The following is a 16240-nucleotide window of genomic DNA, read 5'->3' on the forward strand; positions in this document are numbered from 1 at the left end:
GGTGTTGATCAGGTAAGGACCTTCCCACTTTGGTGCCATTTTTCCAGTGCCTTCAACTAAGCTTGCTTCATCACTCCGCATGACGTAATCTCCGACTTTAAACCGGATCTCCTTCACTTTTGAGTTGTAATGTTTTTCCAACTCTTTTTTATATTTCGCTTCCCGGATCGCCGCAAGCTCTCTCCTTTCTTCGGCTAGATCCAGGTTCAGAAGGAGCTCTTGTTCGTTTTCTTCTTGACTTAGCTGCTGCGGGGGGTAGGTATCCCTACTTCAGCGGGAATGACTGCTTCGGTACCGTAAGTTAAGCTGAAAGGAGTTTCCCTATTGCTCGTCTTCGGCATTGTTCGGTGGGCCCATAGGACGTGTGGGAGCTCATCTGCCCATGACATTTATGGGTCTCAAGTGCTGGATTTAAAAACATGACATTTGTGCCAAAAAGAATAGATGAATAATTAATGTTGGTGGCTGGAAGCCACTGATGAATAATTTCGGGTTTTTTCTTGTAATCAGATGTATAAACAAACACCAGTGAATCGTGAAAAGATATGCAATAAAAATGAGAATTAGATTAAATTTGGGATGAGATATTTGATTAGTTATTTCAAAGATGATGAAATTTCATGCAACAACCAAAGCCAAGAGTTTTGATTGATGGACTGGATTGCATCTGCATGTTCTATCTCTGCCAACCCATGACATGAATTTGCCAGCTGCGACAACGACTAAAGAGAAAGAGATTGCGAAAGAGTAAATGATAGATACTGAACCCATAGAGAAAGTTCTCTGGTCGGTCAGACTGCAAATGCAAATAATATGAAAAAAAAAATATACATATAAATACACATAAGTAGGCGCGTGTGCACCGTACGCCCATGCATACGTATATAAGTTTGTTTACAAGTTTGGGTAGATTTAGTTTTAAAATATGCAAAAACAGGACTAACTAAGTTCCTTGATCTGGGTTAAAACTTGATATTCAGCTCTATTTTAAATCGGTTCGTTCAAACCTCATATTCAGTTAAGAAAGTGAGTAAACCCATGGTTAATAATAAAACACCCATTAAACTAACCCTGAACTATGAAAAAACTTGGTCTCTTTCAAGAGGGCATAAAACATTAAAACCCCACACTAAGTTAAGCACAAATAAGAAAACAACAAAGAAATGGTAGAGAGCTGTTTACAAAGAAAGCCAATAATTTAACAAAAGCATAAGAGTAAATTAACGTACTACTTCCTAGAGAAGATTACCATGAGTCAAAAGATAAAAAGTTCTAGCAGGAAACAGCAGCTGCAGCTTCAAAAAAACAATAACCAAAACTGGTATCAAGAAGGCCTGCAATCTGTCTTTAAAAGCTTACTCTTAGGGGACCCGGGGCGGTCTCCTTTTTTCCGTGATAGTATAACGCAATCCTTTTATAACGCGTTGAACTCGACCGCCGGTACATGCCATAACGCGTTATACATTAACGCAATCGGGTTTTCGTTATCTCCATCACGCGTTAATGTTTTGTTTTGTGAGGGTATTTGTTGGTTGGGGGAAATTGTTGGGTGTGGTGATGAGTGATGACCACCCCCACTAAAAATGCTTGTGAGTGATGGAAAAATGGTCAATGACATGACGAAACTTGATTGGTGCTTGTGAGTGATAAATTCTATCACTAGTGAACCACCCCTAGTCCCCTTATGTATTAAGTATCATAGGGATCAGCGTAGTAATAGTCATCCTCATCATACTCACTCTCTATTGCATAAATATAAGGGTAGTCTTCAAGAGAATCATTGGGAAGTTTAAGATATTTAATCTGTTTAGAACATTGTTTCCCTAGATCTCCCTTAAGATCAATGCAAAAGCATTCACGCAAGTCAAGTGTTTCAAGGTGATGACAGTTACCGAGAATCACACGCAACCCAACATCGGTCATCCTGTTTCCAATGAGTTCAAGGTGCCTTATCCCAGGCAGGTTTTGTCCAATAGCTATGGCTATCTCATTATATCTCGTTAAAGACCCTTCATATCCTCTTTTATTCACTTTGAGTGTTTTTAGCATGGGGCAATAACGGCCAACAGTTTCAATCTCTTCTTTTGAGATTGTTATCTCGTAAAGGTTTAGTTCCTCCAACAACGGAAATTTCATCAAAGCAACTGAAATCAACTTTCCAATGAAAAATTTATGTGTCATTTCAAGCCGTCTGAGCTGACTTGATATGTAAAATAAACGGAAACAATCATTAAGAAATGTAGGTCCGTGTTTCGGGATCCAATCCGTGATTTTCATGTTTATGGTCAAAGATGGAAGAGATAAGAGAGATGATAACAAACAAACTTTGTATTAATCCGGTAGTAAACATTACAAGTCGGCCCGGTTACATGACAACCGAACTAATACCAAAGAAGTATACATCCGGGGAGAAACCAAGTGGTGATTTCTCCCGGTGAGGTCTCAGACCTCCATTCTCTCTCTAGCACACACTTGTGCTCTCACTCTTATGTTGCAAATGACAAAGTGTTGGTATTTATACTAAAACACAGGCTGCAGGTCGAAGGATCAGACTGACTGGTCGAAACATCATCCTTCGATCAGACAGTCTTCGAAAGATACTCACATACCTCGAATGATATCCTTCGATATCCTTCGAGGTCCATCCTACGATGGGTATCTTTCGAGCTCATCGAAGGATATTCATAATCCTTCGATGCCTTATCCTTCGACACCAATGACAACACAGCAACTTTGTCTAGCAACACACACACACAGTCAAACCAACAACCCTCTCGTTTGACCACTTCAAACGAGCGGGTCTATACACGTTCGCTTGACCGTTTCACTAACTATTACAAATTCAGCATAAAATAAAACTAATCTATTCGACAAGCATCGGACACAAAATCTGCATCAACAAATTCCCCCTTGTCCGTTGCTGTCGAATGCTGAAAATGCAATTGCAATCAATCTTCAGCCAAGTATTCATCTTCTCTGTGTAGACAAATTCCCCCTTGACCGATGATCCAGGTAAGTAGCATCCTGATGCTCATTGTATAAGATTTCCCCCTCAAAGTACGCGTATCCGTGTTGAGTGTTGTGCAATTTCCTCAAAAGGATCAATTGACCGATCTTCCGCTGATCTTCCAAAACTCCAACCGGCATATGATAAAGGTTCCATTCTTAAACAACTGCATCAAGTCTTGATCTTCAAGTGTCTGTGCAAAACATTCCACGCTGAACCGTTTGAATCACCAGAAGATCATAAACTCTACCACCTGAGATTGCGTTTAGAATTTTGCCGAAGAAATTCAACAAATGAAAAAATTTTTATCCCCCCATTTCTTTGGCAAGATCTCTAAACCTTAACAGATTCTTTCCACTTCAAAGAAACTGTCGTCAAATATTCACCAATTCCCTCCACCAAGCGGAACTGTTGTGTTTGGCCCATAATAGTCACGTTACCATGTTTGTCATTGCATCGGTAACCGTGACTACCCCACATTTTCAAACATCAAGTCTTCATCATCTCTTGTGTTCATCATGCTGCATCACCCCGCGTGTTCCCAAAGCCCGTACGAATTTTGATGTTGAAACTTTGAAGCCCGGTATGAATAATCCTTGCGAACACCCGACCCGACTCCAAGTGAATTAAATGATTAACCCCAACACACTGTCTGAGTTCATAAAATTCCACAACATCTGGATCCTTCGAAACATCTGCATCAAACGAAAGATAAACACCAAGACAGCTTCGAAAGATGATCTTTCGAAGTCTTTCGAGCACATGTCACATATCTTTCGAGCATCTTTCGAGCACATGTCACATATCTTTCGAACACCTTTCGAAGTTGGACATGGCTGATCCTTCGTACACTTCAGAATTGATCCTTCGAAGTCTTTTTGATCCTTCGAAGAACTGATGATCTTTCGAGCACTCCTGTTCATCTTTCGAATCTCCTTGATCGAAGGATGATCTTTCGAGGTCGAAAGTTATCTTTCGATGGTTCTGACACAAGGACAGAAAGTACGACAGGTTGGTGAAAAGTTGATGTGGTAGGTGACCAACTTTCGCACATTTCGAAGCATGAAAATTTGAATTTTGAATTTTGTTTCATCCTTCGAAAAACTGTTCAATCTTTCGAGGACAAACAGCATCTTTCGAAATTTGAAGCTGTCAAGAACATCAAGAACACGGAGGACTGTTCATCTGCAGATCTGACCGAAAACACTTTGTATACAGTTTTTGATGATGGAAACTTGAAGATTTAGGAGAAAAACATAAAACCCAACACCCGGTTTAGCACAGATCTGGATATCCGGGTCCAGATCTGGGTTTTTCTCATTTTCACCTTTTTTACATCTTGAACAAAAACCCATAAAAATCACAGATCTAGAGCACATGTGACTTAGTAAACGGTTAGTTTTACTAAATCGGGCACCATGGCTCTGATACCAATTGTAGGTCCGTGTTTCGGGATCCAATCCGTGATTTTCATGTTTATGGTCAAAGATGGAAGAGATAAGAGAGATGATAACAAACAAACTTTGTATTAATCCGGTAGTAAACATTACAAGTCGGCCCGGTTACATGACAACCGAACTAATACCAAAGAAGTATACATCCGGGGAGAAACCAAGTGGTGATTTCTCCCGGTGAGGTCTCAGACCTCCATTCTCTCTCTAGCACACACTTGTGCTCTCACTCTTATGTTGCAAATGACAAAGTGTTGGTATTTATACTAAAACACAGGCTGCAGGTCGAAGGATCAGACTGACTGGTCGAAACATCATCCTTCGATCAGACAGTCTTCGAAAGATACTCACATACCTCGAATGATATCCTTCGATATCCTTCGAGGTCCATCCTACGATGGGTATCTTTCGAGCTCATCGAAGGATATTCATAATCCTTCGATGCCTTATCCTTCGACACCAATGACAACACAGCAACTTTGTCTAGCAACACACACACACAGTCAAACCAACAACCCTCTCGTTTGACCACTTCAAACGAGCGGGTCTATACACGTTCGCTTGACCGTTTCACTAACTATTACAAATTCAGCATAAAATAAAACTAATCTATTCGACAAGCATCGGACACAAAATCTGCATCAACAAGAAACATCGCTTTATGGTGCATATCTAAAATAGAATCGCACAAGAAAATATTATTTTCAGCTTGGTCCTCTATTAATCACTAAAAATGTTTTGTTACAGAACGACGACTTACATTTATAAGCTGAAAATCAATATAGAAGATAAAACATAAATAAATAAAAACTTAAAATGTGTCGGCTAGTTTCATTTACTGTAACAAAAGATAATCGGTAAGAAACAAGTTCAACACCAATTCTTAATGTCAAGGGGATACTGTAGTTACAAAGTGCAAATAACAAACTAAACAAATGGTTTAACACAATAAAGCAGTAAAACAAAGCTAAAATCAGCCAAACAAGAATTTAAGTTGAATCACAAACATGTTTGCTTTACAAATATGTACAATTAACATATGTTTTATGCATAAACTTCAAATTTTTATTACATAATTTCAGATTACATGTTTATTATAGATCTAAAAAAACACAGAAAAAATGTTTTCAGAGTATTTCTAAACAGATCTAAAATGATACCAAAAAAACAAATTCTCTAAAAATGTTAATGTAGTTCTGGTTATACAACTTGTAAATCAATATACTTAGAACAATGTGATGGAAAAAACCAGAAGTGAATGCAAAACAATTTTGTTTGTTATGATAGAAACATACACATAAATTCAGCATCATAAAGAAAAACAATGGTGATATCAACTAACTGGCCTTGGCTTCTATCCACAGCATGCTCACACATTTCAACACGTGAAAGTTTTGCACCAAATATTGGTATGTCGTTCATATTGATAACCCTCCACATGGGAGGGTCCTTGCAAATCTTACGCCAAGCAGTGCACACTTTCTGCGCGTTCTCAAGTATGTCAACCATACCAATCCTGTTAAGTATATTGGCCGTTACATCGGATGGGAGATCCAGCCAATTCCTTTCTTCTTGCTTCGGAATCGATGTCGAGGGCATCGTGACTTTAGCATGTACAAAGCAAATGAAAATTATTACATGTTACTCACCTACTTAACATATATCAAAATAATAAAAAGAATACCATGTCATGGTGTAGAAGCCTACTAAATAAAAAGAAACTAAATGTTACGAATAAAAAACCCTAACAATTTATATGTAAACTAACATGAACAGAAGAGAAACATGCAACTAAAATATTTCTTCACTGCCAAAGGAAAAGCATTGAGCACAATGGGTAACTAAAACGATTGAAAACAGAAGAAGTACACTAATTATGCCCCCTTCAGCTTTTAAGAATAACACGCATAGATTCGAAGCAGAGTGAAGAATACAGGCAACACAAAAATAGGGTTTTCCACAATCATAGTAGAAGAGACAATAAACTACAAATGATCGATCAAAATTTTTAATAATAATATAAGCAAATGATAAACCGTGAAAGAGAGAAACGTACCTTTGTTTTTGTTAACCGATGGGTCTTTAGTGGACTGATTATATATAGCAGTAGGAAATGGACTTTCAAACGGTGGAACTACTCATAATGCCACCGCCAATCCAACCATTAATGGCCCAATGGTTTATTTGATATTCAACTTAATTCAAAATAATATTATCAAATTACTTTTCCGGCTCTTTCTCATTTTAATTATAACTGGCGATTTTCCCACACGTTTTGCGGCAGGAATTCAGTTGGTATATGTTCGGTTCGTTACGGTATCGACACTTGCTTTAATAATCGAAAGAGAAAAACCTTACATCAATCGAAACCAATACTAAAGAATATCAATACCGGTACCGATTTTGTTCTGTTGATATCGATTTGGTTGGTTTGCATTCTATGTTTATTCTTTTCAACATTGTCTTATAAACTTCATTGAAACAGCTATTGTGCCGCTATCATACCAATCCGAATCGAAACCAACTGAACAATATTTGTATCGGTAATGGTATTTATTTTTATTGTTTTTGCTTTCGATAAACTAAGGTGCTGTTTGTTTTTTTTCAAAAAGGTCTGCGCAGCCTCTTATGTTTGCGCCGCGCAGACAATGGCCCCTACAGACTGTTTGTTTTCCGGAAGATGTTTCATTAAAAAAGATCTGCCTGCCCTCTTCTTGGGGCAGACATGGACCAACCTCTTTTTACCTCTTTTCTTCTCTCCTCTTCTCTCTGAACTTCTGCTCTCAAACAACAAAACCCTAGGAGACTCCTCCCTCTCTCAATCGATCAGAAAGGAGACAACACTAACTACTGATACACAATTAGGAACTTCAATCAATCCATCAATACATTCGTCTCCAGTTCATCTTCTTCGTTTTCACATTAGGAACTTCAATCGGTCCATCAATACATTCGTCCCCAGTTCATCTTCTTCGTCGATCAGGGTTTTCTGAGAAGGTTTTATGAGTTATTTTAACTATTTTCTGAATAATCTTTTCGTTCTTCTTGTCGATTAGGTTTCTCAGTAATGTGATGATATGATTATTGATTTGATAATCAAGTATGTGTTTTTGGATATAGTTTTGTTCTTAGTATGTATTTATGATTTGTCGGGTCATCAGATTCGCACTCCAGGTGTTCGATGAAATGTCTATGTAGAATTTATTAATTGGATATGAAAAAAAGTTTGAAACTGTCTATGAATCGGTTGCATTCTACCTTTCACTCAAAACCAATTTTTTCATAATTGTAGGACCGACCTATAAGAACAAATAATCTCACCCGTGTTGATTTCAAAAAGGTTTACATAATAGATTACGGTCTTGCAAAAAACTATAGGGATTCCCAGACACACAAGCATAAACCGTACAGGTATTTAGAATTTAGAGTAAACTGCAATTTTACCCCCTGAGGTTAGGGGTCATTGGCACCCTTACCCCCCTAACGAAATAATTGCAATTTTACCCCCCACTGTTTGCTGTTATGTCGCAACCTTACCCCCTATGCTCAATTTTGTTGACTGGTCTGTTGACTTGGTGGTGAAATGACTATTATACCCTTTTATTTTACCCCCTGTGTTTTGTTTACTCTGTAATATTACCCCCTGCCACCATTGCCACCGCCATTCACCACCACAACCACCACTGCCACCTCCAGCCACCACCCTCAACCACCACTGCTACCGCCATTCACCACCACAACCACCACTGCCATCTTCTTCCCCCCCTCTCTATCTCTCTCTAAAAAAGCCCACCACCCGCCTTCATCTTCAACAATCACCACCGTCATCTCCACACCCCAGCCTCCAATCATACACATACATACAACCAAACCATTCATAATCACCACCTGCAACTTCTCCGTAACAACACCTACTTTGAACCATTGACCACAAACCCACAAAAAAGATCCAATCTTTACACTAAATTTTGTAGGTCCCTGTTTCGCGGAGGATTACGAACCTAAACCTTGTTATACAAACCTACTAGCGAGTGCGGAATCCAAGCTAGCAAGCAAACCGAGTTAGTAGCAAGTAGAGAAACAAACACACAAAGATTCACCGATTAACACTAGTCGTATTAATGCAAATGAAGGTTCGGTTACAAGCTCAATGTTTACAGAAGTGTTCTATAAACTCTCTAAGTGTGTGTGTGAGTTCTGGGCAGAATGCTCTCTAAGCTTCTATCTCTCGGGTGTGTGAAAATGGCAGAACTCTAGAACTCTCAACACATGCATGGGTATATATACCCAGCTCAGCAGGTCCGCTCGAAGGATTCGACAGATGGTCCGAAGGATCATCTGTCGACCACATGTTACACGAAAGATCAGCGTGGACCTCGAAGGATCATTCTTCGAGGTCTAATGGTCGAACCATGGTCGAACCATATCTTTCGATCACCTCGAAGGATCAGGTGTATCCTTCGAGGCTATCCTTCGATCAGAACATCTTTCAACTGTTGTCCAAGTCAAACCGGAGGATGGTTGACTTGGTCAACTTACAATACAAATCAGGACATCGTTTATATCAGACCGAATACAGACAAAGTACAGACACAAGTGCACCAACAAACTCCCCCTTGGCTGTAGCTTTGTCTTTGATCTCTAATCTTTGTCTTGTTCTTCTAAAAGTGTAGACTCGTCTTGAACTTCGACGGTCTTTGGTCTTCAAGTCTTCAAGACTCTGATGTCCTATCATGTCTTCAATGTCGGAGGGTCTTCAAAGTCTTCACGTCTTGAAAGTAGAAAGTGTATCAACAAACTACCCGTATCATGTAGGAAGTGTGTTGACAAACTCCCCCTTAACATAAGCTCCCCCTTGAGTTATGCTCGTGAAATACTTTAACTTTATGAAGTAAGATCCTTGTGGTGTTGATGATGGCCAGCGGCAACTCGATCATCTTCATCTTTTGAGCGCCTTCTCGTCGTGTCTTCATTCCAAGGCTTGTCATCGACCATGTTCTCCTAGCCTTTAGAATCTGCACATGCAAGAAATCTAAACGCGTAATGAGAACAACTGCTTGGAATAGTATAAACAAATGACACACGAGTGACCATGTCAAAATCAAACACCGTCCGACAGTTTGAAAGTTTAATAAATTTTTCAAATTTTAAATTCTAACTTTCAAAACATGCAAATTTCGACCGTTTATGAAGATTTAGTCAGTTTGGTTTTCGTTCAGGTTTCAGGCAACGAAGACTTGAGCTCCAACATCGTACGATCGAAAATAAAGTAGAAATAAAATCTTTTTGGCTTTTATAAAGTTTATATTAAAACACAGATTTCAGGTGTGTTTTTGAAATTAAAAGACAACAATTTAAAATCCTTTGAGTGTTATCAAACGACATCACCGCTAATGTCGTGCTGATATGCATCAAACGACGAAACTGTTTAAAAGAAAAACAATAAAAGTTAAGCAGTAAATAAATATATACAGACATTCTTTTTGCGAGTTTCGAGGGTAAGAGAATCATATCAGTGTACGGTCATGCCAAAACACTCTTGTTGTTCGGTTAGTTAACATTAAGATAAGCATCCTATAACAATTATCGGTATTGCTGTCCACTTAAGCTCAACTTATCAGATGTAATCATGGCGAGAGGATACGTTAAGGTATGATTTATACTTACCGACCGGTGTTCATCCACATCACGACACATTCCCGTATCAAGGTATGCACGAGAGTTCATCTTACCGGTGAGTATACCGATTATCATCTGTTTGACCGTATAAATTGTGAGATACTCACTTATTTTGATTTGAAAACAAGTCCTTTGTGATATAATCACTTATTGATGAGGAACCTGATTTTCGTATGCATGAGGGCACAGGTGCAAGTCCGTGAACAGGTCAGTACTTCCGTACAGCAGAGAGACGAACTTGACACCCGGATAAATGTGATATTTTATCACTTATTTGTTTTGGACATGTGATTGTTTATCACTTATTGAGGTCGAATGCAGTATGCAATATGTACACGTATGTATAGTATCATGGAAGATCTAGACTTGCATCCCCGTTATTTTTCGGTAAAAGATACAACCATGATACCCAGATGATAAGCAGCATAAAGACCGAATATCTCAGAACCTCGGCAATCTATCAGACGAAATTTCGGTACTAAGACCATATGCCAATGAATGGTTCCCACCTGGTCTTCAGTCGATTAAGATTTATATCACCCTGCACACTTTAAAATGATTGTGAGCCTACCGATACATCTTATATAGAGCTGCTTATCGTTTTTCATTTAAGGTTTAAAGAGGTTTGGATAGACCACTGATGTACTATCATTTTCTCTTTTGCTCGCCAGGAAACTCATTTTTGTTTTTCTATTGTTTTTGTGTTTTTGAAATTTTTCGATGTTTTTGGATTTTCTGATTTTTGGATTTACTCCCCCTAAAATCAATAAACTAAGATAAATTTAAAAACACACAAAGATATTTACAAAAATGATTTTCCGATGTTGGTTTTACTCTTGCTTGACCTTAATGCCGTTTACCAATAATAAAAAGTCAAATCTTGATTTGTCAAAAGCTTTGGTAAATAAGTCGGCACGTTGGTCATCGGTGTGGACCTTAACAACATCGATTAGCCTTTTCTCAAAGCAATCACGTATGAAGTGATATTTGATTTCGATGTGTTTGGTCTTTGAATGCTGCACAGGATTTCTAGTGATATCTAAAGCAGCAGAATTATCAACGTAAATAGGAGTAGTTAGGAATTCAAAACCGTAGTCCCGCATTTGTTGTTGGATCCAAAGAACTTGGGAGCAACAACTTGAGGCAGCAATGTATTCAGCTTCGCATGTTGATGTAGCGACGCATGTCTGCTTCTTGCACTGCCATGTGACTAGGCGATTTCCTAAAAACTGACATCCAGCCGTTGTGGATTTGCCGTCGATTTTGCATCCGCCAAAATCAGAATCACTGAAAGCTACCAATTCAAAGTTATTATCCCTAGGGTACCACAGACCGGTGTCAGGGTACGCCTTCAAATAACGAAAAATCCTTTTAACAGCAGCAAGATGTGAGGCCTTCGGGTTAACTTGATATCTGGCAAGCAGGCACGTTGGGTACATTATGTCTGGCCTTGATGCTGTGAGGTACATAAGAGATCCGATCATAGCGCGATAGATTGAAGGGCTAACAGCTTCTCCCTTCAAGTCTGGAGTAATTCCGTGATTAGTTGGCAATGGGGTACCAATGGGCGTTGCATCAGACATCTGGAACCGGCTCAAGATGTCACCAACATATTTAGTCTGATGGATGAATATCCCAGACTCCGTTTGTTGTACTTGTAGGCCCAAGAAGAAAGTCATTTCCCCCATAGCACTCATCTCGAATTTATCCTGCATAATGCGCTCGAATTCCCTACACAAGACATCATTAGTAGAACCAAAAATAATGTCATCAACGTATACCTGTACCAGAAGAAGATCTCCATCTTGTTCTTTGATGAAAAGAGTACAGTCGATAAGACCTCTACGAAAACCGTTCTCCAGCAGATAGTGTGATAAGGTTGCATACCAAGCTCGTGGTGCTTGATGAAGACCATAAAGAGCTTTGTTTAGCAACCAAACCCGATCGGGATGGATAGGATCTTCAAAACCTGGAGGCTGTTCGACGTATACCTCTTCTTCAACCACACCGTGTAAAAATGCACTTTTCACGTCCATCTGATAGACCTTGAATCCTTTGAAGGACGCATAGGCTAGAAAGATTCGAATTGCTTCGAGACGTGCAACAGGTGCATAGACTTCGTTGTAGTCGATCCCCTCAATCTGACGAAAACCTTGAACGACTAAACGTGCTTTGTTTCGGATAACAACTCCGCGGTCATCCTTTTTGCATTTGAAAACCCAACGGGTACCAATCTTCTTATATCCAGCAGGTTTCTCTACCAGTTTCCAGACACCCAGCTTCTGGAATTGTTGCAGTTCTTCCTGCATTGCTTCAACCCAAGCATTATCTTTCAAGGCTTCTTTCCACGTTCTTGGTTCTTCTTGTGAGACATAACACGCGAAGGACCAGTCGTTTTGTTGCCCGGATTCTCGAATAGCTGCATACAAGCCTGCATTGTTGTTGTTTCGCAACATGTTTCTTGTTTGTACGCCACTTTGCACATTTCCAATGATGTTTTGTTGAGGATGGGTATTATGAATCCTTGTTTCTGGATTATCTGGAACTGGAACATTTATACCCAGGTTATTAAGATCAACAACCAATTCAAGACCCGGAATTGACGAAGAAGATGATGCAGTAGTCTCAGCTGTTCGATGTGTATCCACTGGAGGAGTACCCTCTGAAGTACCATGAACTGCTGTTGTAGGAGCTTCTTGATCTGCATCTAGAAATTCATCATCCTCTGAAGATTCGTTCAATTCGTTTGCATCATGAAAATCCTCATTGTTGAGAGTATTGTTGTTCACCGAAGAAGATGGTTCTTGATTAACAAGAATTGGACGAACCACCGGTGAAACTGTTGCATTGTCACTCTCGAAAAACATCCTAGCCGCAGCATTTTCTTCAACGGCTTCAACATTGATCGAATTGAAGAAGTCATCATACTCAAACATCCAAGGTTGACCCGGATTTTTGACTGGCAAGGTGTGCCTTTGTACTCTGACCTCAGACCATTCCTCGACCCTTTTAGTCTCTAGATTCCAGACTCGTAAGTTAGGGGTGGCATACCCAAGAAAGTATCCATCAATTGCTCTTGCCCCAAACTTTCCATTAGGATCGATGATCGTGCATGGAGCTCCAAACGGTTCTAGATAAGACAAATCTGGTTTCCGTTTTTGAAGAAGCTCAAAGCAGGTCTTGTTGTGCCTTTTGACTGTAAGGACTCTGTTCAATGTGTAACATGCAGAGGCCACAGCTTCAGTCCAGAATGGAATGGGCAACTGTGACTCTACCAACATTGTCCTAGCAGTCTCGATCAATGTGCGGTTCTTACGTTCAGCGACACCATTCTGTTGAGGAGTATAGGCTGCACTAAACTCATGAAGAATACCCTTTGAAGTGCAGAACTCCGCCATGGAATGATTCTTAAATTCAGTACCATTGTCGCTACGTATCCGCCTAACCTTCAACTTATACAAATTCTCAATCTGAATGATCAAGTTTTTGATAATGCCAAAGGTTTCACTCTTGTGTGCCATGAACGCAACCCAAGAAAATCTTGAATAATCATCAGTAACCACGAGGCAGTATTGATCACCCCGAATACTCTTGTGCTTGACAGGACCGAACAAATCCATGTGCAAACGTTCAAGAGGAACTGCCACTGTGTTGATCTTCTTTGTAGGGTGCTTCTTCTTTGTTTGCTTTCCTTTCTGGCACGAAACACAGATGTCTTGAAGATGGAAATTTTTGAGGGGAACACCATTCACCAATTCATTTGAAACCAAATGATTCATTTTGCGTAAGTGAATGTGACCCATTCGTCTGTGCCAAGAGATAGTGTCTTTTTCTGTGGCTTTAGAAACGAAACAAGTTGCTTGTGCAGACGTAGTAATAGCCTGGCTCATGTCAAGGACGTACAAATCATTTATCCTTGGAGCCGACAAGAGAATCCATTCTTTTGGAATTTTGAAGCCGGGTTTCAGCACATAACATCCATTAGCATCAAAGTGTACTGAAAATTTCTTGTCACAAATTTGAGAAACACTAAGAAGATTGTGATCAAGTTGTTGCACAAAATTGATCTTGTCAAAGCTGACAATCCCGTTAGATATCATTCCTTCACCTGTAATGTATCCACCTTTATCTCCAGCAAAAGCAACATAACCTCCTCTAATAGATTTAACGTCGTAGAGAAGCTTCATGTCGCCCGTCATGTGCCTGGATGCCCCACTATCAACAATCCAGTGACTACTGATAGTTCCTCCTGAAGCACCCTGCACATGAACTCAAATGAATTAGTTGGAGATGGGGACCCAAGCCATTGTGGTCTTGGGTCTTCCATTTTCATCAATGACAATAACTTCTTGTCTTTGATGGTTGGTGAATTGTGATGGTCCCCCTGATTCAGTAACCGATTTAGGTTTCCAAGTCTGTTTGGTTTCACCAGTGTTTTTCTTTAAAATTTTAACTTCTTGATGATTTGAAGTTTTAGAATTTTCTGGTTTTACAACAACAGATTGTTTATGAACCACATCGGTTTTAATCGCTTTTTCAATCTTTTTGACCTGTTGGCGTGTCTGTTTCTTTTCCCTTTCTTTTACAAGGCGGGGATCTTGTTTTGTGGAAACAGTTGGCTTACGGTCAGTTTTGCCACGGGGATCATCAACCTTTCCTTTTTGTTTATGAAGATATGGGCAGTTTCTAATAATGTGCCCAATGGTTCCACACTCAAAACATGATCTTCGTTCAACAAACCCCGAAGAATCATGTGATCGTCTAGCCGAAGATGTTGAACTTTGTGAACCCGAGGTACTAGGTTTTGAACTGCTTGGTTCATTTCTTTTCTCGACAATAGCTTTCTTGACAAAATCTAAGTTAGATTGATTTTCAAACTTTTCAATTTTGTCTGTTCCCGTCGATTTCACAAAGTTAACATTTTTCTTCTTCTTTTGGTTCGGCTTCTTGTTAGCTTGAGCCGGTGTTTTACCTTTGGGTTTGGTGTGATTTTGCTGTGTTGGCACTGTTGGTGATTTCTTGTTACCAAATTGTTTTCGGATTTCAGCTTTTGGAATAGGCAGACACTGTGTAACTGTAACTTTAGGTCCTGCCTTTCCCAAGAACTTACTCGTCGAATTCTCAAAGACTTTGCAGATTAAGGATTGATTAACATTCTTAATGGGAAAATCTTTGTCTGAGTAAATTTTATCATCACCAACTAGAGTGTACAGCAAATTCACACTCTCCGGCTCTTCTGCAGATGAGGACTCAGTTGCAACAGTCTTAGCGGGTTGAACAGGGGGATCACATAGAATGTGATTCTCAAGAGGTATGTCCTCATTTTTGGCTACCGCATCAGACTTTGCTGGGACAGTATCGTCAGATTCATCATCAGACGAATCAGCATCCTCAATCACAACTGGAGGATCTTGATTCTGTTCAGCACTCACAAATGTATCTGCTGACACATCTGAATCTGAGGATACTTCCTTTTGGTATCCGAGTCCTGCAGCAAACTCCTTAACATCTAGAGGCACAGAAGGTTCAAAGAAAACCCTGTCCTCTTCATCAGGCATGGCATCATAATTATGTCTCACTGGTGGTGGACACTTCTTGTAGCCAATGCATGTGACATCTCTCTTTTCCTTCTGAACGTCAATGATGTGATCTAACACATAGCTAGAACTCAAATAACTGTCTAGCTTGAGTTGGATCGCATCACTTTCGGTTTTCACACAAGCCATCTCTTTTTGCATACTCTCAAGGCGAGATATATACAAATTAATATCAGTTTGTTTTCTTGAAACCATTTTAGTCAGTTCAGTTTTATCCTTCTTTAATGTTTCAATTACTGACTTAAATTCTTTTTCATGGTTTTCATAAAACATGTTGGCTTCTGTGCATTTAGAGAGATCCACAGTCAACTTCTGATTGTGGAGAAAGGTCACATCATATTTTTCTTGCAAAGCGTCATGCTTACTTTGCAAGTCACTCAAATTCTCATTCACAGTAGTATGTTTGTCTTGCAAGTCAAACAAACTAGCTTGTAAAGCATCATGTTTGCCTTGCAACTCAGACATACTTTTCTCAAGATCAGCACATCTAGCATGCAACCTAGCAC

The 16240-nt window shown here is 39.5% G+C and overlaps 1 protein-coding gene across 1 annotated transcript; it reads right to left on the bottom strand.

Annotated features, from left to right (window-relative positions):
- Positions 1-1689: 1689 nt before the first annotated feature.
- On the bottom strand, positions 1690-6057 carry LOC110907759 (putative F-box/LRR-repeat protein 23). Its single transcript, XM_022152690.1, has 3 exons — positions 5754-6057; positions 5219-5227; positions 1690-2144 (listed from the first exon to the last, which is right to left on the bottom strand). The coding sequence occupies exons 1-3, from the start codon at positions 6055-6057 to the stop codon at positions 1690-1692; spliced, it is 768 nt and encodes a 255-aa protein (XP_022008382.1).
- Positions 6058-16240: the final 10183 nt, after the last annotated feature.

Source organism: Helianthus annuus, chromosome 14, assembly GCF_002127325.2.
Source record: "Helianthus annuus cultivar XRQ/B chromosome 14, HanXRQr2.0-SUNRISE, whole genome shotgun sequence".
Classification (NCBI taxonomy): domain Eukaryota; kingdom Viridiplantae; phylum Streptophyta; class Magnoliopsida; order Asterales; family Asteraceae; genus Helianthus; species Helianthus annuus.

Coding starts and splice junctions, on each gene's coding strand:
- LOC110907759 (XM_022152690.1), bottom strand. CDS start 6,057: ATGCCCTCGACATCGATTCCGAAGCAAGAAGAAAGGAATTGGCTGGAT.